This window comes from Syngnathus floridae, chromosome 5 (genome assembly GCF_059516105.1).
Source record: "Syngnathus floridae isolate MCC-2025c chromosome 5, RoL_Sflo_1.0, whole genome shotgun sequence".
NCBI lineage: Eukaryota > Metazoa > Chordata > Actinopteri > Syngnathiformes > Syngnathidae > Syngnathus > Syngnathus floridae.
The window spans coordinates 10,429,604-10,453,472 of NC_142417.1; the positions used below are offsets into that span (position 1 = coordinate 10,429,604).

Sequence of the window (23,869 nt, forward strand, 5' to 3'; positions counted from 1 at the left end):
GAAAGGATTTTTTTAAAGTGTGTTTTGTTTGTATAAAATAATATCACATTTTCAATTCAATTGGAACTGTTTTTATGTGGCTATGCGTATATAGACATCACATATATCAGTTTCTTATATTTTGACAAGTAATTTTATTGTTTTGTTTGGATAAAACCTAAACACGTCACATTTGTAAAGTATTAGAACCTTGATACTGCAAGGACTATTACTTAGACTATTACTAGTAATTAAAAAAAAATACTAGCTATTATTTAGAATATTGAGTGCATTAATGGAAGCGTGTAGAATCTTCCTTACGGTTTTTTTACGGGGATGAATAATGATTATCTACACTGGATTGGAATCTTAATAATAACCCCAGGGCACATGTATCTCATAATAAACAGAAATAAAATCCCCTTAGGCTTTGCTTACCCAGTACCGTGTGAGCAGAATTATAATAGTCTAAAAGTGCTTCACGTAATTACCTCAGTTTTAATTATCGTTCAGTTTCAACATGATTTGCCACACTGTGTGCAATTTTATAGATAAAATATTTGAAAAATAAATACCGGAACTTTATCACCCACAATTCCTTGCGTAAAACAAGATAACAAACATGGCGCCGCTTCCGCAGTAGTAGTGCAGTCAAACTTTATCACTTTGTTCGGCGGGATAAATCCGAGATTGTCATATACTTTCTGCTTTACTAACATTCTGTTCATGAAACTTGACCAACAACATATGTGACAGGCTCACGAGAAAGCGGTGGCGTGGTGTTTTTTCATTTTGAAGTCCCGCGTGGGTTAGCTGTCAAACTAGACGACGCTTTAGCCATGAAGGACAATTTGATTCTGGTTCAGAGACTGAACGCGCATCCAGACTCTCGGTGCTGGTTCGTTAGCTGGAGTCCAAACGGGACTCTCTTGGCCTCGTGTGGGGGCGATAAGGCCATCCGGATCTGGGGACGAGAGGGTGAGTAGCCCCACTCCTCAGCTTTTTCATTTTTTAAGCTAACAGCGAATGCACTTTTGTTCCATCTATGCTCATTTTCTCAGGTACCTTCACACTTCCTACTTCACTCCTGTATTCAAACACATACTATCTGCATACATCATGGTCCATGGTGACCAACGAATAAAATCCCAAATTACATTATCAGTAGGGGGGGAAACAAAGATTAAATTCCACGGATAGGACTGTAAAACGTTTTAACTTAAACAACAAATATATAAAGGTTTATATTCTATTCTATTCTGCCTGCCATTTTCATTTTCTTTTTTATTTGGGCACGTTATTTGACATATTATTGTTGTACTTGAAGGTGAGTCGTGGGTCTGCAAGGGTGTGCTGGAGGACCGCCACGAGCGCACTGTGAGGAAGGTGGCGTGGTCTCCCTGTGGGAATTATCTGGCCTCTGCTAGCTTTGATGCCACCACGTCCATCTGGAAGAAGAAAAATGATGAATTTGAGGTTTGTTTTAGCCTTAAAACAAAAGCTATGAATTTAACTCTGGTTCTATGAATCCCTGCTGACCACTGATGAAATAGAACCTGTTGGAAATGTTTGTCCTCTGAAGAAATGACCAAGGCTTTTCTCTTGTACTTTTAGAACTTGGTCGTGTTGGATGGGCATGAGAACGAGGTGAAATGTGTTGCTTGGGCCCCTTCAGGGAACCTGCTGGCAACATGCAGCCGGGACAAAAGTGTTTGGGTTTGGGAAGGTGAGTGTCAAATGGCATGTTTAAGTTAAAGGGTGTTTGCTGTATAACACAATTGACAACATGCTATTTCTTTCCCCTCACAGTGGATGACGATGACGAATACGAATGTAGTACAGTACTGAACTCCCATACACAAGATGTTAAACATGTTGCATGGCACCCGACGCAGGAAGTGAGTAGAAGCACTTGACCTATTTCTTCTTCCGGACTCTTTACAGATGTTTATTTTTAAATGTCCATGTAGCTTCTGGCGTCAGCGAGCTACGACAACAACATCTGTATTTACAAAGAAGTGGACGACGACTGGGAGTGTCAGGCCACGCTGCAGGGCCACACGTCCACCGTATGGAGTCTATCATTCAGCGCCACTGGAGAGATGCTGGCGTCATGCAGCGATGATCGTACTGTCAAGATTTGGAAAGAATATCCTGCTGAAAGTGGTCAAGGTGAGTTGACTGGGAAAATGAATTTGTATTCTCATGGTGTTAATGACCTCAACCTTTTGTTGATCAGGTAACATGTCCTGGAAGTGTGTATGCACGCTCTCTGGCTACCATGGACGCACAGTCTTTGACGTTGACTGGTAAGATTGGCACGAGGTTGAATAGTCATTTCATTATGATTACACATCACCTCATGTTCCCCTCAGGTGTCGTCTGACAGGCGCCCTGGCAACTGCTAGTGGTGATGACGCGGTGCGAGTATTCAAGGAGGAGCCGTCGCCTGACCCTGACCAGCCGCTGTTCTCGCTGGCCGCACACATGCCCAAAGCCCACAGCCAGGATGTCAACAGTGTGGCATGGAACCCAAAAGAAGCAGGACTGCTGGTTTCTTGTAGCGACAGCGGTGACATCGCCATCTGGAGGTTCCAAGATTAGGACTAAGTGTGGTCAACATTATTGTACAGACCTCTTTGTTGATAGTCACAATTCCAACTGTGAGCTCCAATCTCTCATTCATCATCAATAATTGTACTATGGTCTAACAAAATGGAGCCCATCTGACAACTTTTTAGAAAAGGTTCCAAATGTTTATATATGTGATGATGGCAACACAACTACAACGCTTCTTTTTATTGCAATACAAATCTTATTAAAAACACATGGACTGGTCAAAATTCACTTGAGTTTCATCCCTGACTGTACCACCTTGTATCTTATTGTGCCAAGACAAGCTTGAATGTCATGGAGCAACAACAAAAAGTGCCTACATGGAATAGGAGATCAAAATCATTCTGTGTATTACCAAACTAAAATATTGTTCTTTCTGGATCAGTGTACATCATAAAGCTGACCTAACCACAAACCCAATGCATGTAAATAAAAAGCTCAGAAAACAATTACCAGTACGTCTGTTTGGAGTAAAATAAATCCTACGACATTATGTACAGAAAACAACGGATCACTTGTGCAGTTACTCAGATCAGTCCGAGTCACTGTCTGCGTCGCTGTCGGCCTCTTTCACATCCGTGCTGAACTTGTACTCCTGGTCACAACCCATGTAGGCGTCGCTCATGAAGTACAACGTGTAGTTGTGAACGCCCATGGCTGGTGCAACAAAGTCCAGTTTGACCTGTCAGAAAGGATGAAAGGTGGTTGAACAAACACTGAACCACAGGCTTCACAAAGATGGACGGTGTGGTGAACTGACCTTTGCTTTCTGTTGAAGAGTCAGTCGCTTGATAGAGATGAGGCTGTTGGACTTGGGGTCTCCAATCACGACCCACCAGCCCTCTTCGCGATTCTGGGGGATTGTATTTATTGTTAGATTACAAGTAAATTGTTGTCAACATTAGGTGAACTACCTCAATGATCAAGTTTAGTACAAAGCAGCACAAATAAAATTATGCCTTTACAAAACTAAGGCTCACATTTGACCAACAGTGTCAGAAAGTTCAAAGTTTCACAATGATGATGGACCGGCGTCGTTCAGACCGCTGTAAACGATATTCAGTTTTGTGTGACTCACTACCTTTCTGACGAAATCGAACTTGAAACATACCTGAGGGAACATGGGTGCAATGACAGGCCCAGTGACCTCCTCTTCTCGCTCCAGCTGAACCTGAACCAGAACTGGATTGCCACTAAGAAAAACAGGGGAAAAATATGCCTTCAATTAAAGCACTGGTATAATACTGAGACATTCATTTGTCATCAATCCAATATAACATCAAAATCCTTGATGAGGATGAAGCTCAATATGCAAATTAAGACAAACCTTTTGATGTTGTCCTTATCAGCCACCTCGTAGGACAGCTCGATGTTAGGATAGCGGTTACAGAAGCGAGCCACGTCAGCTATCTGAGCATCGGAGAGCTGCAGCAAAGCACTTCTGTCTTCATCCTCCATCTCCATGATGTCGAAGATGCTCTCCACGCCCTATTTCATTCACGACTGCTTCGTTACTCCAAAGCTCCCAGTACTTGGAATGATCTCAAGACATATCAAGAAGGCGTTTACCTTGTCCACGCAGCGCTTGATGTGCTCTGAGGTGAAGAACGGCAGCTGTTTGAGGTAGGAATCCTTGGACCACATGGCCTGAGTGACCATCTGGGCCAACTCCATAGCCGCCAGGGCAGGACTCAGCCAGCCGTTACTGGACAGCACATCCACGCAGGCCTGAATCAAACGCACCGCCTAACAAGCACAACACCGCAAGGGACGTTACTCAAGCCACCACCCCCGGTAGGCAATAAACTAACAACTGCTCCTAAATTGCGCACTTTGCTCAGGATCTCTTCTGTGTCCGACTGCAGCTCGGCACTCAGCTGCATCCTGGAGAGGTGTGCCTGGAGCAGCAGGTTGGTCTTCACGTGGGGGTCGTTGAACTTGGGGTTATTCAGTTTGTGGGGCACCTTCTGCGCCAGCTGCGATTGACAAAACCAGATGCTTGGAATTTGTGAGACTTAACAGCCCACTTGGCAGATTTGAGCAAGATGCATTTACCTGTCGGAGAAGCATATCCTCGTGATGCCTGATGGGAATGCTTTTATACTCTGCAGCGTTGGAAATGATCTCGATCAAGCCGCGGATCTTTGTCTTGGCGTTGAGAGACATACTGAATAGCTCTGGACAACAAAACAAAAACACTCCAGTTGGAATTGAACAAAACACGCGTTGCGGTGAGCCAAACAGCTTAAAGAAACCCTGTGAGTGTTTAAAGGTTTAAATGTGCGTGTGTGTGTGTGTGTGGGGTGGGGTTAAGTAAAAATGATATGGTCCCTCCAGATCACAGATTTGTGAGTAGGTCCGGAACGTATATCGCCCTCCGCGCTAAACAGGGTTCACTTGAATCCAATACAATGGTACAAACCGATGGTGGTGTAGTTGATGTAGTAGTAGGCGGCGATCATGCCCAAGTTGAGCGGCGCCACATCCATCTCGTCTTCAATGCTGATGCACTTGGACTGCTCCAGGTCATGGAGAGTGTGCTCTACCAGCTCCGACAAGTGATCAGACAGGTGGCGATGGGACATGCCTGCCAAAAAGTCAGCACAGTCAGTGGGCTCCAGTCTGGCTTCACTCACCGGCTTGTTCCTCACCTTGCAGGTTGTAGTAGTTGGGGTTTTGGGTCATTCGACGGTACAGGAATGTCCAAGTCAGGTAGTCCACAGCGTCCTGCTTGTTCTCCACTGTTTTGGTGACAATCTCAGCATTGAAGTGGTCATGGAGACAGTGGTCCAAGTGGGACTCCACAGGCAGAGGCTCATACAGGAACTTCTTGAAGAAGTCCTGATGAAAGTGGGAGAAAAGCAACACAATTTAATTGTTGTCGACACAATTCAGCGTCATCTTGAAAATGAAAAACGCATACCTTCTTGGAGCCCTGACACATTATCACACAGCGTCCCTCGTCATCAAGAATAGGTCTGTTGGCTTTGCCTACCATCTGGAGGACGTCGTATATGGGATAGTCCACATAGCTGCAAGAATGATGGACGGCATAACAAACAAAAATGTAAGAAGAAATACTTTGCCCCCTCGTGGTTGGCCGTTTGTTTGATTAGAGATGCAGCGGAGCCCGAATCTTGATTCTAAATATTGCAGACAACAAGGTATTTTAATCACGGCAGTCAAATTTGTGATCAGCATTAAAAAGACAATTAATTGTGCAGGCCTAAAAATGGCTAGTATTGTGCGCTGCTCCCCCTTGAAGGACAGGAGAGAGGGACCATCATATTCTATTGTCGAAAAGCACATGTCAGCAAGACCCCGAAATGTACAAAGCATTTCATCTTTACTTACGCATGTATGATACCATTGTAGTACTGCGTGTCCATGACAATCACAAGATGGGCAGAGATGTTGACACCCCAGCAGAGGGAGCGAGATGCCACCACCACCTGAACAGCTCCTGGAAAACAAGATCAGACTATTAACTCTGAAACCTTCACACTCAAATGCAGCGGAGTGAAAGCGCAGAGCATCAGTGGTCATACCCGAGTTGAAGAGCTGCTCCACTATTTTTCGTTCGGTTACAGACAGGCCCTCATGGAGGTAGCCCACACCATTGGCCAGAGTCTCCTTCAGGGTTGCGTCATTTACCTTATCCAGGAAAGGCACAAGATCTTTCTCAGTGCAATGGAGGAACCTAAAAGATGACAAACATTAACAGTAAACTCTCATTCATTGAGGGGGATATGTTCTCGGCACCAGCCACTGTGGTTGAAAATCTGACAGTTTTTTTCCCTTGGATAACTGAGTTTAATTTCTTCGTCACAGTATACTGTGTAAGTGTACTTTCCACGATGAAGCGACTTGGTATCAACAGGAGGGGAGACTGACCTCTGAGGAACCACATCAGCTGCACAGAAAGTAAGGATGTCGATGGCCGTGAGGCGAGTCTGCCTACGGGACGGCACAAACACCACCGCTGGTTTGGAGGGCGAGTGCTTCATGATGGCGTGATATACCGGCTTGGCCATGGAGAGCAGGCGAGTCTGAGTGTGACTCACGTTGAAGCCCTAAAACAGCGTAAACACGACTTCAGAGTGGCACATTGAACTTGTTCCTTAACACCTAACACTTAAGCAGAGTCTGGACAAACGGCTGAGACTTTTCCAAACCTGAATGTGCAGCTCCAGAGGCACAGGCCTGACGTTGGGGTGGAAGTTGAATGTGGCCGTGGTGCTGCAACCCAGCCAGTGAGCCACGTCTTTGGCATTGGACAGAGATGAGCTGAGGGCCACGATGCGTATGGGCCGCTCAATCTGAGAGGAAATGTACCTCATCCTAGAGCAGATGACCTCCAGGACAGGCTGGGGAAAAAAAAACAAAGTCTCACAATCCGGATGAACGTCCTATTAAAATAGAGCAGTTTAGCCTACGACTTAATTCTTACCCCATTTTCTCCTCCAATGAGGTGTGTCTCATCCACAATAAAAAGACTGACATTTTGGACATTCTTCCTCTGCTTCCAGCGGCGAGACAGGATGTCCCATTTATCAGGGGTGCTGACAATTATGTCTCCTTTACCCAACAGTTTCAGATCTGTGCTTGTTTCTCCTGTCAGCAACACCACCTTCTTGTTCAGGAAGTCCTGGAATTTTTGGTGCCAGTCGACAAACACCTGACCAGGGGAAGAAGAGAAAGAGGATTTGAGACTCTTAGGCCTTCATTAGTGTGGTGCAATATGTCCTTAAAATAAAAGCAGGTTGTCTCATCCTCATTTGGAATGTGGAATTTAATACTTTTTATTACCTTTTTAATACTGTCACAATATTTTTTAATACCAACAAAATATTTTTTCTAAACTCTTTTTTTCTACACTCTCTTTTACAATCATTATTTTTTATTGAGGATTCAGACAACCATAGCCTACAACTATGGCATTACGTTTTCCTCAAGTACATCATCAGTTAGAGATGGTTTCTAATTAAATAAATTTGACCATATTACAGCTACTATTACATATGATCAACGGTAGGCTAAATCGTTAAAAGAATCAACAATCCATTATTTACTAACGTCATGTTGGAACTAACGGCGATAGCGGTAAGGGCGTTAATATATTTCTAGTAACGGATATTCTACTTAATTACTATGTTAATTGTTGTAACGGCGTTACCGTTACTAACAGTGAAATTTGGCACATTACTTATGCTGCTTGGGACGGGTCGACGCGCAACGCAAAAACGCCTCTCTGCGGACTAACTTTTGACTCGCTAAGCCTCGTGTCAGCCAATCAGTTTCAGGAATGTGTCACGTGACGTTCTACGCAATGAAACGGCGGGCCAAAAACCAAACAATAACCATCGTCGACGTCCGTGTGAAGTGTGCACATCCGGCAGATGTGAACAATTGTCTGGAAGTTGTGTGACAATTTATTATTTATTTTACGCTTATTTTACATTATTCTTCAATAAATATTAAGTTAAATCAAAATTGACTTCCCAGTCCTACCTTCAAATTACATCATACCTGTTCTGCCAGTGCTTCCATGGGGGTGATGTAGACACAGCGACCTTCTGCGTTGTGAAGAAGCATCCTCAGAATAGCAAACTCAGCACAGATTGTCTTTCCGCTCCCAGTGGGGGCTCCCACGAACACATTGTCATCACTGTTGTATATTGCGTTGAACACTGGAGGGACACATATTTAAATTGTATTCAAATCACAAAATGTTCACTTTGGTTCAATGCAGTATAAAAAACACTCCTGTTTATTGCACCTTGTGTTTGAATTGGGTTGAAGAAGGGAAACTTGTTCTGGTAGAGGGCCTCAAAGGCAGAGTTCCTGAGAGCTGTGACAGGAAGCGGCTGCAGGTCAAGCAACTCTGTGGGTGGGGGGTACTTCTCAGGCAGGATCAGGTGACGGAATGACACTGGAAGCTGTGTCTCACAAGCTGGAAATATAGCAATTAAAGTTACTTGAAATGTTTACCAAGTCGACACAGAGGAGCCTGGATAAAAGCTGCGCTCACTTACAGAGCCATCGGTCAGAAACCACACGAATGAAGTATTGTGGGGGCAGAGGCTCAAATACGGGGACAAAGAAGGTCACAAGGTGCTCATCTTGGGCGTACTTGGCTTTGAGCAGAAAGTACTCATGGTGCAGGATGACCTCACTGTCAACATCCTCCACCAGGATCCAGAAAGCCTCTGATGAACCATGAATCTAAAACATGCCACATACAAACACATCAGCAGCTAGTACAAGGCTGCACACCATTTGCCGCCAATGGCAGTTAATTATTGACCTTGTCATCCCACTGAAAGTCAGGAGTGACGGTGAGCTCCACTTTGAGGGTGGAGCGGGTGATGGGCTGCAGATGGACAGCTAGGTCCAGTTTTGGGAACTGGTGCACATATTTGTGGATGGTCTTGCCCATTTTGGGCATTCGAATCAGCTCACCTGAAATAAAAAATATATATATATGGATTACTAAGGTTCTGACTGTAGATGGAATTTGAGACTGTAGAAGGAGGGAAACCCAAACCAACCAATCTCATTGTGGTTGAGGTCATAGAGACGTTCGAAGGGAAAGTTTTTCTTCTCAATCTTCTTGATCACTTCTTCTGGTAACTTCTTAAACTGTCTCAGTGGGGACATCGACTGCCACCTGAAAAAAAAACCCTACAAATTAGCATCTCGTCTTTGCTAATCCACCACAAAAATCTTTCGTACATTTTGATGATAGACTTACATTCTCTTGTCAATCATTTTGCACAGATTCATGGTTTTGTCTGAGAGTTGAGCCCAGCCTCTGCTCAAAACAATCTCAAAAATAGCTCGCATCAACCTTCCAGCACTCTGCAAGGGGAAATGAATCGACTTAATTTGGAACAGCATCAGTCGTATCGTGTCATATTTTGAATAAACATGATCAGGATACACTTAAGAGCACAATTAAAATATATGTAATACAATATTTACCTGTGTCACATACACCATATCTGCCATCAGGGCAAAGCCTTCCAATTTGAGCTGAGAGATGTATGCCTGAAGCAGCACGTTGATCTGTGAAGACAAAACATTGTTAAAAAAATAAGTTAAATAAATAAAACCAACAAACAAAAGAACTAATAAATTAACACATTAATCAAATAGATAAAACATGTTTCAAGAAAGGCGGCATTAGTTCACACGTCCGCCTCAGTGCAGAGGTTGCGGGTTCGATTCTGGCTCTGGCCTTCCTATGGGGAGTCAGCTACCTTGGCACTGGGCTCCTCAATGCTTTCCTTCACTGGAATGGGAACTCTCTCCAGCAGCTTCTGGAGTTCCAACTTCTCCTCCTAAAAACAAACCCACAGTATATTGTATCATAAGCATCCATGCATTATTACGTGTTCTTGTGCTGTGATTTGGGAGTCCATCATACCTCTCTAACTGCGATGTTCTTGAACTCCGAAGAAAGTGAAAAGACACGGAAGAGCTCAATCTCACTGAGGGTTGGTTTAAGCAGCTGGTTATAGGTTTGAACTGAGTCATGTGTGATGTAGAAGTGACTGGCAATACGGCCCAGATCAGTCACCTTTAACGAGATAAAGAGACATATTAGAAACAGTCTCTTTAAAAAAAAAACAATAATAATTCACTTTGGCGCATACCTGGAAACTACCAGTCCTTTTGTCGTATTTAATGAGGCTGTTCTTGTCTAGTACATTGGCAGCTGTATGCACCAGGTCAGTACGGCGCCTCTCCAGCAGGGGATCGGTGGAGCGATCATCGTGGGAGACGCCATACAGTGTTGGGTTGCGAAGCATGCGCACGTACAGGTAGGTGTAACCCAGCCAGTTCACCGCATCCTAAAATGTAGCAGCCAAATGCTTAACACCTTCAGTGATTGTTCTAATATTCTACTAATGTTGATGGTGCTTGACAACAACTCACCTTCACATTCTGAACATTTCCCAGCACAATCTCTGCATTAAGCATATCAGAAAGCTTGCCCACCATCTGACTCTCTATGGGAAGCTGCTGGTTGAGCAGGGACAGGTAATATTGAAGCTCTCCGTGGGATGTGATCAGGATTCCTTCTCCCTTAGTGTCATACTGAGGACGACCAGCTCTACCAAGCATCTAAAAATGGATTATAATCAATAATGTCATTTACCGGTCAGAGCAGCCTTTATTTCTTTGTATGCTCTCAACACTGACCTGCAAAATGTCCAAGGCACCGAGCTCAGTCCATCTGCCTTTCTCAGGGCTGTAGACCTGTGTACCTTTGATGATGACAGTGTGTGCTGGAAGGTTGACACCCCAAGCCAAGGTTGCCGTGGACACCAGAACTTGAATGTGACGATCAGCGAACAGATCTTCCACCAGCGTACGATCCACTCTGGTCATTCCAGCGTGGTGTATCGCAAAGCCATAAGGTAACAAATCCTTCAGCTCAAGGTTCTATGAAAGGCAATTCAGGCAAAATGAGAATTCAAGTTAAAAAATAGTGGCTCATTTGATGTTACCTTGCATTGTTCTGCTTCAGTGCGCAACACTTCAGTGGAGGCTGAGCCCTCTCGAAGGAAAAGACCCAGCGTGTCCTTCTCCAAACACATGTCTCGAATAGCCCTGGCTGTTTTTCCAGTCTCTTTCCTGGAGTGAACAAATACGAGCACCTGGCAGAACGAAATATAAGTTAGAAGCCGCCTGAATGTGATTCGCTGTACAGTAAACCTCCACAATCAAGGCTGAGCCATGCTGCAAATTGTAAAAAAAGAAAAGAAAAAAAATGCAATTGACAACGTCCCTGAAGGTGTTTGTACAATTATTGCCTCGAGTGATAGTTGAACCCCCAATACTCAAACACTAGAATCTAAAAACAGATAGAAACAATGTTTTAAAAATTACATTTCACATTACCCTTAAAATAAGTGAAACCAGGTGAATTAATATTTGACTTCACAACTTGTAAAAATATCTACTCTCAAACAATAACAAACCTTTCACTGCTTGTTAGCTTGATCTTTTCAATACCCACTGAGTTGAGTAAACACACTTGGGGTGAGTGTCTGTGACTTGCGCTAACAAGCCAGGCTTAACTTGGCTCCTCTTTGACTTACAAAAATGTCAAACAGTGGAGACTTATTATATATTGCTTCCTTAACATTTACTACATTCCTTTAAGCCAGGGATTTGGCAGCATGTGAGAGAAAAATGCAACGATACAACAACACTGCATACAACAGTATGCACAAAAGCCTTGAAAAGATTAATTTGTGACTTATTATACTTTCTACTGTTTAATTTGAGCATGTGGAAATAACAAAATGATCGGAGGCCAGAGTATTTTGCTTTAACCCAAACCAGTAAAAGGCATACCTGGTTCTTCCCAGCATGCTCCATTATCTTCTCATAGACAATTTCATTCATGATCTGGAAACGTTTAATAGCTTTCTTCTCTGTGATGCCAACATAAGTCTGCTCCAGGGGAACTGGTCGAAAACTGGTGAGAGAATGCCATAAGCGTCATTATTTAGGCCACTTAATATATTTGATCAAAACAAAAAAATAAAAAGGCCCTAGCTAAACATTTAACATTTGCATGGCACACCTGTTGTCAAAGTAGAAGAGTCCCTTGGCAGGATCAACACGCAGGCAGGTTGCCACGTCCTCGTAGTTGGGGAGCGTGGCACTGAGACCCAGCAGACGAACGTCTTCTTGAGTCAGCTCCACGTTGCGGATGGTCCTTGCCACGAGAGACTCCAACACGGGCCCACGGTCATCATGTAGCAAGTGAATTTCATCCTGCACAAGGATTCACATTTGTGACTTCAAGCACTTTCTACAACAAGGAGTCAATAAGAAATACATGGATGGCACTTACAATGATAATGAGGCGCACAAGTTGGGTGTAGGTACGCTCGCCACCTTTACGAGTAATGATGTCCCATTTTTCAGGGGTGCAGACAATTATTTGAGTAGCATTGATCTCCTCCTTGCACAGTTGGTGGTCTCCTGTCAGCTCAGACACTGTGATTCCATAGCTTGCCAACCGCTGGAGAAGGAAAGATTAAATCAAATCAATCAGAGGGGAAATACGCTGAAACACAGTGAGACATGAAATATATTGAAAGGCAGTGAGACTTACCTTGCTAAAGCTTCCCACCATTTCCTGTACTAGAGAGCGCATGGGTGCAATGTAGATTATTTTAAAGTCATCCACATTTATGGTTCCATCCATGTTTATGTGCTTTCCAATTTCTCTAAGCATTGCCATTAGAGCAACATTGGTTTTACCAGCACCCTGCACAGACACACACATCAAAAATGAATTTAGACCAAAAGCAAATGTGAAAGACTCTCTGGGGTGGAAAATCCAATGTGTTCCATCAGTGGTCAACCTACCGTTGGTGCACACACAAGCAGGTTCTCATCAGTGTCCATGGCAGTTTTAAACAGCTTGCTCTGGATACGGTTTAGGGTTTTGAAACCTTCAAAGCCAGCCTGTGCATACTTGGGCAGCTTCTCAATAGAGACAAGCACCTAATGATGACACAATAATGGTAAATAATGGGAATAATAATGAAGGATATAAGAACAAATATTCATCAACGTCGTAGCAAAAGCTATCTGGACCCAACAAAAAAACAAAAACAAACCTCATCATCCGCAAATGGCTTGGGTTTGAGTGCAGGCACATGTACTTCTTCATAACCTTTCCTTTGTTTGCGGAAAGAACCATCTGGAAGCTGGCAACGCTTGTTGGCCATGAAATGGCTTCCCTGGGTGAAGGTTAAGTCTTCAAGGTCCAACAGTTGTCGGGGGGCAACTGCCTGTAGGACAAAGATAGATATTATAAACAATTTTCCAACTTGTTGATATTAGGGCTGGGCAACAGACAAAATTTCAACATACTGCGTTGCAACTATATCAACCCTGTCACATATTTACCTCTCCGTGGCCTGTGTCCATTGCTTCCATGTCATCCACACGTGACTTCCTTACCCTCTCCCTGCGGGATCGCTCCTCCTATAAACAAAATAAAAAAAGGCCAAAACAATATGATGTAAATAATAATAATTGCATACTATTGAATGCATAGACATACACCTTACCCGAATTATATCCTCCTTCTCAGTCTCTTGCAGCTGGTACAGAATCTTTGACAGCTCCTGATCAGACTCCATCTTTCCAATGATCCGCTCCTTTTCTGCCTCACTTTGAGCACTCGCCAGCATTGTGCAATACTGAACTGTGGGTTGCGAAAAGAACGCAAACTAATTTTTGATTCACAAGACAATGTCAACATTTGACTGTCCACTATGCCACCGAATGTCTTCATAGATCTCCTCCTTGTTCCGTGCCAGAATAACACTAATGCAACAAGCACTTACTCATGCGACGATGTTGCCGAAGGATTTTGATGAAGTCAAATGTGTTGAAGCCCAGAAGTAATACAAGCTGGTTTTCACACTCTCGATCATCACTGGCAGTCTGGAGAAAAGAGACAATAACTCAGTCTATAAGAAAAAACAACCACACAGTGAGATATCGTAAAGCGCAAGATGGTTAACAGACCTTGAGGATTTCTAAGACCTCGTCAGCTTTCTTTTGAGAGACAATAGCGTCATCATAAAAGCGACTGAGCTGTCGTTGGAGCCAAAAGGCATCGATGTCTCGTGGGTGGAGGTCCTTTTTCTTGACAGTCATCACATCGCCTGTGGCACCAAGCTGAATGGGGCAGGGGAACGTTATCAATACACAATCAGGCTGACTTCACATCAACTCGTCAAGCAGTTTCACTTACATTGGCTGAGAGAGCGCAGCCCACATCAGCTTCCTCTCCTTCACTGTCTTCATCTGAGTGCTCATCGCGCACTTCTCCATATTTGTCTTCATCACCCTCCTGAAGAGTAATAGAGTTAAAAATATATATATTTGGCTGCAAAATGAAGGATTCCTCAAACGTTTCCCCACAAAATAAACATACCTCCTCATCAGATCCAAATTGGACATTAACACCATATGTTTCATCAATGTTGTCATCTGGAAAAAAGTGGATTGGCAAAAAAAATACTTCGATCACAAAATTCATTGGCAACCAGGTGTGCAGTTTTTTTCCTTTTCAACATACCCATATTCTGTAAATCCTTGTCACCCCCATAGTCTGTAATTTTCTTGCCCAGGTTGACCAACACGTGGTAGCGTGTGTCATCGGCAGGTCCAAGAAGCTGCTCAACCTCACGCCGCCGCTCCTTATCCCTCATTTTATCATTCTTTAGTACTGCCAAGACTTCATCTGCTGCTCCACACAAAATATCACGTGGCTATAGGGAGACAAGTCACGTCAAATTTACTTATAGTGGACATTTATTTGAACCAACTTTCAGATGTTAAAGAGTTTCATTTACAGACCTGATCTCCCAAAGCAGCATGGATGAAGCTGAGCAAAACTTCATAAGTCTCTCTTGTTTCTTTGGTTTTGGGTTTATAAACAATTCCCACCATTTCATCAATGCCCTCTGACAGAAGAGTAAAGCCTTTCATTTTGTTGATGTCATGTCTGTCCTCATCTCTTTTCCGCCTCCTGTTGAACAGAAAATTACAAAGATGAGTTGAAAGTCCTGAGAAAATATCTTAAATGTAACTCACAGTAGATGTATTTTAAAATTTCCAAATCACACAGAGTTTTAAGAATAAAAATAAGTACTGTCAGACTTCTGTCATACATAAGATCAAGCGGTGAAAATTGTGCAATTTGTGATCACCCATTTCTGAGATTCCCATGTTCTTTGTGTTATAATATATTGTTGGAGGATGTGAAAAATAAAATTCACTTTAACTTCAAAATATTTCCAACAAGTGTTGACACACAGCTAACTATCATAAAAATCAAGTAACTGCATAAATTTATTAACAATGTAAATCCTTCCTATACATACTATACAAACATAGAACAATATTAATTGAAATTCTTGAATACATTTATTCAGTACTAACTTGTCTCGTCTTTCTTCCAGTTTTTGAGGTTTGGTCCTCTGAGCTTTATCTCCCATCTTGGTTCCCTCCAGCTTCCCCACCAGGGACAGGACCTCTCCAGTAGGTTCATCTCTCCGTGTGCGGTCGATCAGTGACCGATCAGCTTGTAACACCAAGTTCGAGTTCTATGGTTCACAACAAACACAATGAATCGGGACGAAGTAGCCAGTGATGCTAAGGGCTAATTGCTATGCTAACACGAACCGACAAAATTAAGGACCTTAGGTAAACACATTGTGTATCGTATTAAATAAACACAACAAACCAGATGAAGTTCAGTGCCAAGTATTATGCAGGAAAATACTCACCGCCTTGTATTCATACTGCAGGCTACGAGCGGTCACATCCGCCATGGTGCCACTTTGTTAGCTTTCAGCGCACTTATAAAAATAATGCAATACAGGCTCAAATCCACCACAAAATTCGTTGCACGTGCTTCTTGCAAATGTATGTAGGAATCATCGGCGTCGGATTTCGGCGTGTATCATGAAAATGTAGATTAAAATAATCCCGTTTCTGTCGAACTCACGCTCGGGCTACGTTACAATCGCGCTGCTAACACGAGCGCTCGACAAATTCTTTCCTCTCTCTTTTCCGTTTCCGGTGCAAGAGGTCACGCAAGTTGGTGATGTGAATGAAAGTAGCGCCATCTAAAGGTTATAATAGTCACACAAGTAGCGCCCTCTAAAGGTTATAATAATAATAGACGCGTGTGTATATCCATCCATCCACCCATTTTCTGTACCGCTTTGTCCCCGCGGGGGTCGCGAGTGTGCTGGAGCCTATCCAAGCCGTCATCGGACAATAGGCACGGGACACCCTGAACCGGTTGCCAGCCAATTACAGGGCACACAGAGACGAACCATCCGCACTCAGTTTACCATGCATGTTTTTGGGAAGTGGGAGGAAACCGGAGTGCCCGTAGAAAACCCACACAGGCACGGGGAGAACATGCAAACTCCACACAGGGAGGGCCGGATTGTGGAATCGAACCCGCACCCTCTGAACTATGAGGCAGAAGTGCTAACCAGTGAACCATGTGTGTATGTGCGTGTGTGTATGTATGTACGTACAGATACATATATGTATACATATATATATATATATATATATATATATATATATATATATATATATATATATATATATATATATATATATATATATATATATATATATATATATATATATATGTATACATATACATGTAAATATATATAAAATAAATATATAAATATATATAAAACCACATATCAGCACATTGGGAGCTACCAGCTTCAAAAAGGTTGGTGACCCCTGTTCCAACACCTTGAGTTCAAGTTACCCAATATGTTGTCTATTGTCCTCGGCCTGTGTCCAAACAATGTGATCTGACTCTGTCGCTCTCTGTCACAAGAACGCCACATGAACACGCCTCAGCTGTCTGAGCAGCTGTTGCAATGACGCCATCTGTGAACTCACTCCCCAAAGGAGTGAAAGAACATATTGTTTTTGAAGCAGACCTTGTGTGTTAGCCCTGTCCGTACAATCTAACCTTCATCAAATAAGAACGCAATAATAGTACTTCCTGTGACCCAGACAAAGCTTGAATGACGCCTTTCGGTGTTATTCATTGAGTGGTGCCAGCTCTTCGTAACAACATGACGTCATTCAAGCAACCGGTTTAGCTGAGGTGAGGCACTACCGGGTACATAGTATGAGGTGACTCTCTAGTTTTGCTGTTCCGCACTACTGTGCTGAGTCACCCTTTATGATGTCATTGTACTCACAAGACCAGGTTTCTGTCCTGAGAAAATTGAGCCTTGCACTATTTTTTTAAATGCATAAACAAAACATGACCGTGCTGATACACAACAAAGAAACTAAACACACAAGACTATTGGTAATGTCTCTCTGTACAGTTTTATTTACATGATACTATTCTGTGGTAATGCTGGATAGCAGGATTATATGCAATACATAAATATCATCAGTTTGTTTTTTTCATTTTTTGTACAAATTTGCATATAACTAAGAATCAGAAAGGGGGGCGAAAAATCAAACGGATACATAGTTGTCTTAAATGAAAAACACACTGGGAGATTATCAACTCATATGATGTGTCAGGCAGCAAAGAAAACACACTTTGCACAGACATACACACTCACCCACACGCTACATGTAATTGTGGTAGTCTAGTATATTTTTATTTCATTAAAATCTACCTCTGGCATGCTCCTGTAGTTTTCTGTAAACATGTGCTGATAAACCTTATTTCTGCGTGTGCGCGCACACACACACACTGTGCTCACTTTAACATTCTGTAAGCACACCTAAAATGATTAAAAACAAAACAATGGTTCACATATTCTAATTGCACATTAGCATTGAATACACAGCCAGACACATTGTTGTGTGGACAGGTTGGTGGGTGGCTAATAAAACAATTGTCTCAGCAAGCAAAAACACCTGTGACCCAAATAGACACAGGCCGTATTTTCTGGAAAGTCTCCCGTAGACAAAAAAAAAAAAAAAAATCATGCATAAGTCCCATTCATTCAGCTATGTAGCCAAGATTGAGCTGTGAGGTCTGCATCCTCCCAGCCTATCACTCAAGTTCAAGCTCATTAACCCAGAATGCCCAAGGTTCTATTCAGTGAAAGATGAAGTATTTGTCCCTGTCCTGAACTATACCTTCATAATTAAACAATGAGCCTCATCACAATCAAACCAATCAGTCAACATAAGAATGCTGATCAGAGGGGTCACTGAGGCGAAAGAGAGGTGACCTGCGGCTCTGCTGGAGTCACAGTGGAGGAGCACACAAGAGGAAAAAAGAAGGCTAATGGAGCAGCTGTGAGGTAGGTAAAGCCAGGAAAGACAGAGACAAACTAACAGAACCCCTTGTGCAATATTTTGGGGGGACAGCTCCTCCAGCGTGGTCTCAATTCTTGACTTGGTTTGACGCATGACGGGGAACGAGCAAGAACGGCGGTCTACAGTTTGGCACACGAAGCCTGGTTAGGGTGAGAGGAGTACATCTTTTCTCCAACATTTACTCTGGGCTGCTCTTTATAAGACAATATGGATTTGTGGGAAGAGAATGTCACACCACAGAAAATATGATAAAACTAACAAAATGGATTACTCAAAGGGGGGGGGAGCATAGTGATCATTTATGCATCTTCCTCAGACAGGACTTTTTTTCATGTCCTCTTGAGGTTTTAATTTTGTAAATCAAGTCCTTTCCATCACTCACTTGGCTACAAATGCCAGTGTTCAATTCCAAAGGTGAAACACTCCAGTCTTTTTTCAAAAAAGTGTTGTCTTCATCATCGCCACTTGCATCATTTATCTTGAGAGATATCTATATTCTCTGGATCTTGTCAGCCACCACCACGGGGTTTTCTTTACGGATCTTGGCGGCCGCCTCGGCCCTGTAGTCGTAGGGGCAGTTGTGCTTGTCAGAATACCGGTGGATACCGCAGAAGAGGTTTCCGCAGCGACAGTCGAATCCTGGAAGCACAAACGTTTACAACAGGTCAGAACAATAAAAACAAAACCACAAATTTTAACAACGACCCCACCACGTACCTGTAAGGCCCACCCTCTTGCGGCACATGAAGCATCGGTTCTTCTTCGGCTTGGACGAGTCATCCTTGCTATCGTCACTGCTCGAAGAAGCTATTGGAGGAGTTGGGCTAGAGGCAGCTGGCTGCTTTACAACTGCAGATTACAGAGAAAACAATATTTTTAAAAAAGGACACACTTTCTAATCTAGCTCATTGTAATTTGCAACACTTGAGATTTTTTTTGAAGTGCTGCCAGTACAGTAAATTATCACGACAAACTAAACGAAACATTGTACAGCATTTTCCTCAGCAGCCCCTCGTGTTACTCAGTAATTAGAGTCGGCTCCATCTTGAAATTAGCCTTTTCTGCCCTGTTGATTGGGCTTGTGGTTGCCAGGAGCTAATCCAAAAATGTCTTCCAGTGTGGAGTTATTTTTACATTGGTCTATTTTTAGACAGGTTTGCTTTCTCAGATGCAGAAAGAAAACCCCTGGGGTTGAGTTGAGGAAATGTAACATGGCCTCACAGAAGACTGCACGTGAGCCGTCACCCGCATGTGCGTCAAATGGCAGCTTCAAAAAGTGTGTGTGTGTGTGTGTGTGTGTGTGTGTGTGTGTGTGTGTACCAAGTTCTAGTGATCTAGGCTTGTGTGTGCGTGTGTGTGTGTGTGTGTGTGTTTACCAGGTTCTAGTGATTCAGGCTTGTCCTCTCTCGAAATGCTCATCTCTGTCATTTGTTGAGTTACAGGAAGAGATCCTTGAACAGTTCTGTCCAAGTGAAAAGGAGGAAAAATGAGGCAAATGTAGGAGAGCAGCAACCAGTCACACAGGCAGGAGTTGTCAATTAAGAGAAAATATTGACCGCTTGCACTTGGTACTGACCTAGACATGTCTGGTGAGGGGGCGGAGCAGGCGTCAACCTTGGCTAGGCTGGCTTCTAGTCTCTGGATAGCAGATGCCTCTGAGGTAGGACTAGACGTTGAGCCTGCACAATCACAGTTCCCATCATGAGACAGAACTGCCAGCACATCATGATACAGTACAGTAACGTCATACGCAATATGGATCTCTGTTTTGGGCCTCTTGCTCCACTCAAAATGCTAAGAGCTAATCTTGGGTCAAGGCTGTTAGTGTGGCTCCATGCTTGACCTTAAATCAGCTTGACTGTAACCTTGAATAATGCCACCAAGGAAAACAGCTGTCTTTCATTACGCTGAGCGGAAAAACAGAGAGGGAGGGAAGCGGGTGGTGGGAAAATATCCTAGCTGAAGGAGACTCATTAATGAATTTCAAAACGACGCCTCTTGATCCTTTAGAGATCTAGACTCGCGCTATAGGACCACTTGGGTTTCATTGTTTTGCACGGTGGCTAATTCAAAAGTGGGAGTGGGGTTCACCTTTTTGATGGGACCGAACCTACCCATAGGGCTGAGGGGGCTCATCCGATCGCTGCTCTGCTGCCTTGTCAGATGTTCCTTGTAGCATACAGAGCACATGCCATTGGTTCTCGGGTTGCCATAGAAACCACACCCAGTGGCACATAGCATGGGCACCGGACTCTGGTTTGTCTCTTGGGCCATTGCTGAAAAGATGAGAAAACAGGGTATGATTAGCCACATCTTTTAAAAAATAAACAAATAAAAAATAAGCCATGTAAAGCAAATCCCCCACTTGACAGAAACCGAAACCACCGTCCCTCTGAGCGATCGCTGCCAACAGTTGGAACTCCCCTTCCTGAAGCTGACACACCATTTGTCAGTAAGGAAAACTCACACACACCTCATAATGCATCACAGCTATGACGACATCCTGCTTTTTTTCCACTCAACAGAACATTGAGTGAAGATTGGTTCTAGTTTCTTTTCTTATCGAACAATAACCTTATGACTCATCACTATGTGACAATTGCAATAATTACACACCCATTAAAACCAATTTGAACTATTTCAGATTTAAAAGATAGGCGCTCGAAGCAAAAATGAATGGAAAATGATGGAAATTCCACCCTATTCAATTCTCTACAGCGACATCTTACCAAATAAGGTCTTTCAAAACTTCCTCACCCACCCACTGCCCTCCCTTACACACACTCATATCCAGTAAACACGCATGTTCTCTTGGCAAAACATGTAGTCCAATGACGTTGATGTACAGCACCACAGTGATGAAATACAAACGGAGATTGTGCAGTGGGAAACTGCACTATTCAAACAGTCCTTGATAAATGAGCAGACAGACATGTGGGGAGACAGGAAAGCTTAGATTAGAGGGCGTCCTGCTCCGACGCTTTAAGCTGTTCCGACGCTTTAACAGACAAAACGCCAACAAGCTAGTACTGCAAAAACATTCACATCTTTCTCCCAAATAACCTTTGACAGTGTTCCGTATCATAGCGGCTGTTCGTTTGTCAATATTTTGGTCGTAAACAAGAGTCGGGCAGTTTCATGTTACAAAAAAGGCTAGCAGATGTATTCGAATGTCTTGACAGCACAACAAAAGTATCCTGACCTCACCTCGCGCATGCTATGCGTGTCAACAAAGGGTTTCCTCGCAAAAGCCCACAGGTGACCTTCTCTGCATTTGCGTTCATGTGCTGACTGGTTGGAAATTCTTCACTCATCAGATCAGTAAATTAGAGGCTATTTTAGCTAGAGTTGAATCCACCAGACTTACAAATATAAGTGCCTTAGTCAGAAAGAACTACCACAGAATGCCAGAATTTCTTCAGGGATTAGTTGAGTGTATCAAGGTACCCTACGTCATCAACATGATTGCACATGTATAAACCCATGCACTTATTGCAACAAAAGAACAGGCTTAGTAGTCATATCTGAGCCCTACTTTAACAATCACACGTGTTGACCAGACCTTTCTTGAAAAGCTTTGAAGACATCCAACATGTCAAGCTGTAAAGGTCTTGAGACAAAGAAAGCTGCACAAAATAACGTTTGAGTTTAACCAAGAGAATTTCAGACTTCCTGGCAGTTTGTGGTCTGATAAAGTGTAGTGGCAAACAAGATGGTTTCAACAAAAGCATCTCAGATTAAATGTATTTTGCAGCATAAGTACACTGAGTTTTAATCATTCCAACTTGTATCTGTAAGTTTTAAAATCGTACAGGCCAGGGTTGGTCTTTCTTTTTGGCTGACCACAGAAAGTATTAGAGCAGGAAGCTGAGCTCATATTTCAGGCAGTGCTAAACTGAAAACTACTGAGTCACACTGGACACAACAGAAAGAAAGAATTGTTTTCTTGTATATCATATTACAATATTTTGAATTAAGCTATTGTAAGAGAAATCGTTAGAGACATGAAGTGGGGGGCAATGATGTTTAGTCAAACAGTCTAGACAGAGTGCTCTCTGTTGCCTTTGTTTCTTCCTTTGTCTGCATTCTCCTCGTTTCCTGTTTGGACATTATGATAGCAGCTACCATTCCTCATACTATTTCAGCCATTTAATGTAACCAACTAAAAACCACACATAAAACACCTTGCCCCCAACACAGTAGTTCTAAAGCAACACCGATCGAACATCGAATTGCCTCAAAGAAGAAACTAATTCAACCACTTGGTAAAGCTACACTTGCTGCTTTTCTTCTTTTACGTTATTCTCACCTACCACGTCTATTCGGTCGACGTGTAACTATTCAACTTGTCGACAAAAATGATCTGGTTTTGGTTCCCCCATCCCCCCCAGTTTGGGCCATGTAGAACCACAGAGACGGTAACAACCACCAGCTAACTGACTCCCCCATGTTTTTCCCCCAAACCAGATCCAGTCACGTTCGAGGGCGGCTGATGCGGACGCATAGGGGGGATCCAATGCTGCTGGGAACACCACAACGGGAACAAATAATAAAGAAATAACAACAATAACATCACTCAGCTTTTTTTCCCTCCCCCTACACACACGAGACCGTCACGCACACACCACCTGACCTTTCAATCCACTGTTAAAGGTCGCTTTGACCGACCATTCCATTAACATCTCAGCACCTTTCTCATATTGCTATTTAAAATAAAACGATAATCAAAAACTCCTGACAGATCTGATCAACATTAAGATGACAAGAAAATCACCTGATGAAATTCGATGAGTGTCTCGCAAAGCGAGAAGCAAAAACCGACGTCTATAGGAAGAAGAAAAAATGGGGGCTTTATCCGTTCCTGCTGGCTGTCCTTCTTTCAACTTAACGCGGCGTGCTCGTCCGTTTCAAGCCTGGTTCTGATGGGTTAAGTTCTCCTTTCCTCCGCCTCGTCTCTCTCGACGTTTCTCCCTCTGGTAATCTCCAGATCTATCTGGGTGGATGTTTGTTTCCTTCTTTAGTAAGAGGAGTGGCGGATGGTGTCACGGGTGAAGCAACGTGTCGCTATTGGCTGCCCGCGGAGCCCCCAGATTATAGTTTGGCTCGGCGCAAGCGCACAACATGTCTAGCCCTTATTACACATCCCGTCGTCATCCACCTACAAGGACGACAACCTCTTTTTATCCTTTTTATTGAGTGATCTGCCGAAACGATCGGGATTGTAAAGTCTGGTGCAGCGCTGACACAACAGAATTAAGATACAAGGGTGGCTATTAGTGGGCTGTTTTTTTTTTTTTTTGCTGCCTTGACAATGGGAGAACTGGCAACACAATAGAGCAGGTTAAAGGACAGTGAGTCAATATCACAATAAATAAATCTCCATGTAACC

The 23,869-nt window shown here is 43.1% G+C and overlaps 3 protein-coding genes across 3 annotated transcripts; 1 reads left to right on the plus strand and 2 right to left on the minus strand.

The window, feature by feature from the left end:
* The first annotated feature begins 573 nt into the window (after positions 1-573).
* ciao1 (cytosolic iron-sulfur assembly component 1) lies at positions 574-2,826 on the plus strand. Its single transcript, XM_088376583.1, has 7 exons — positions 574-957; positions 1,307-1,455; positions 1,594-1,705; positions 1,789-1,877; positions 1,950-2,151; positions 2,219-2,288; positions 2,355-2,826. Exons 1-7 carry the CDS (start codon positions 819-821, stop codon positions 2,581-2,583), a joined length of 990 nt encoding a protein of 329 aa, XP_088232709.1. The 5' UTR covers positions 574-818; the 3' UTR covers positions 2,584-2,826.
* Positions 2,714-16,221, minus strand: snrnp200 (small nuclear ribonucleoprotein 200 (U5)). Its single transcript, XM_088376581.1, has 44 exons — positions 15,933-16,221; positions 15,586-15,749; positions 15,001-15,172; positions 14,720-14,912; positions 14,576-14,631; positions 14,393-14,491; positions 14,164-14,316; positions 13,980-14,079; positions 13,701-13,837; positions 13,537-13,614; positions 13,245-13,418; positions 12,991-13,128; positions 12,734-12,889; positions 12,470-12,640; positions 12,197-12,390; positions 11,965-12,088; positions 11,112-11,261; positions 10,804-11,046; positions 10,537-10,725; positions 10,254-10,451; positions 10,025-10,177; positions 9,858-9,938; positions 9,580-9,663; positions 9,350-9,456; positions 9,147-9,265; positions 8,903-9,057; positions 8,631-8,820; positions 8,375-8,548; positions 8,125-8,285; positions 7,046-7,273; positions 6,771-6,962; positions 6,490-6,668; positions 6,144-6,295; positions 5,950-6,058; positions 5,519-5,627; positions 5,247-5,436; positions 5,018-5,182; positions 4,651-4,772; positions 4,428-4,571; positions 4,165-4,341; positions 3,923-4,083; positions 3,707-3,788; positions 3,356-3,448; positions 2,714-3,277 (listed from the first exon to the last, which is right to left on the minus strand). Exons 1-44 carry the CDS (start codon positions 15,975-15,977, stop codon positions 3,128-3,130), a joined length of 6,411 nt encoding a protein of 2,136 aa, XP_088232707.1. The 5' UTR covers positions 15,978-16,221; the 3' UTR covers positions 2,714-3,127.
* A 1,286-nt stretch (positions 16,222-17,507) lies between these two features.
* zfand5a (zinc finger, AN1-type domain 5a) lies at positions 17,508-23,535 on the minus strand. The gene is made up of 6 exons (XM_088376867.1): positions 23,255-23,535; positions 20,595-20,756; positions 20,057-20,159; positions 19,857-19,942; positions 19,198-19,329; positions 17,508-19,119 (listed from the first exon to the last, which is right to left on the minus strand). Exons 2-6 carry the CDS (start codon positions 20,752-20,754, stop codon positions 18,971-18,973), a joined length of 630 nt encoding a protein of 209 aa, XP_088232993.1. The 5' UTR covers positions 20,755-20,756; positions 23,255-23,535; the 3' UTR covers positions 17,508-18,970.
* Positions 23,536-23,869: the final 334 nt, after the last annotated feature.

Excerpts from the sequence above, each read along its gene's own strand:
- zfand5a (XM_088376867.1), bottom strand. The coding sequence starts at position 20,754 with ATGGCCCAAGAGACAAACCAGAGTCCGGTGCCCATGCTATGTGCCACT. Across the intron at positions 19,330-19,856 it reads GCCTGAATCACTAGAACCTG|TTGTAAAGCAGCCAGCTGCC; the intron begins GTAAACACACAC and ends TGTAATCTGCAG. Across the intron at positions 19,120-19,197 it reads CAAGAGGGTGGGCCTTACAG|GATTCGACTGTCGCTGCGGA; the intron begins GTACGTGGTGGG and ends TTGTGCTTCCAG.
- snrnp200 (XM_088376581.1), bottom strand. The coding sequence starts at position 15,977 with ATGGCGGATGTGACCGCTCGTAGCCTGCAGTATGAATACAAGGCG. Across the intron at positions 12,089-12,196 it reads CTCTTCTACTTTGACAACAG|TTTTCGACCAGTTCCCCTGG; the intron begins GTGTGCCATGCA and ends TTCTCTCACCAG. Across the intron at positions 6,963-7,045 it reads TCATTGGAGGAGAAAATGGG|CCTGTCCTGGAGGTCATCTG; the intron begins GTAAGAATTAAG and ends TTTTTTCCCCAG.
- ciao1 (XM_088376583.1), top strand. The coding sequence starts at position 819 with ATGAAGGACAATTTGATTCTGGTTCAGAGACTGAACGCGCATCCAGAC. Across the intron at positions 1,706-1,788 it reads AAGTGTTTGGGTTTGGGAAG|TGGATGACGATGACGAATAC; the intron begins GTGAGTGTCAAA and ends TTCCCCTCACAG. Across the intron at positions 1,878-1,949 it reads CATGGCACCCGACGCAGGAA|CTTCTGGCGTCAGCGAGCTA; the intron begins GTGAGTAGAAGC and ends ATGTCCATGTAG.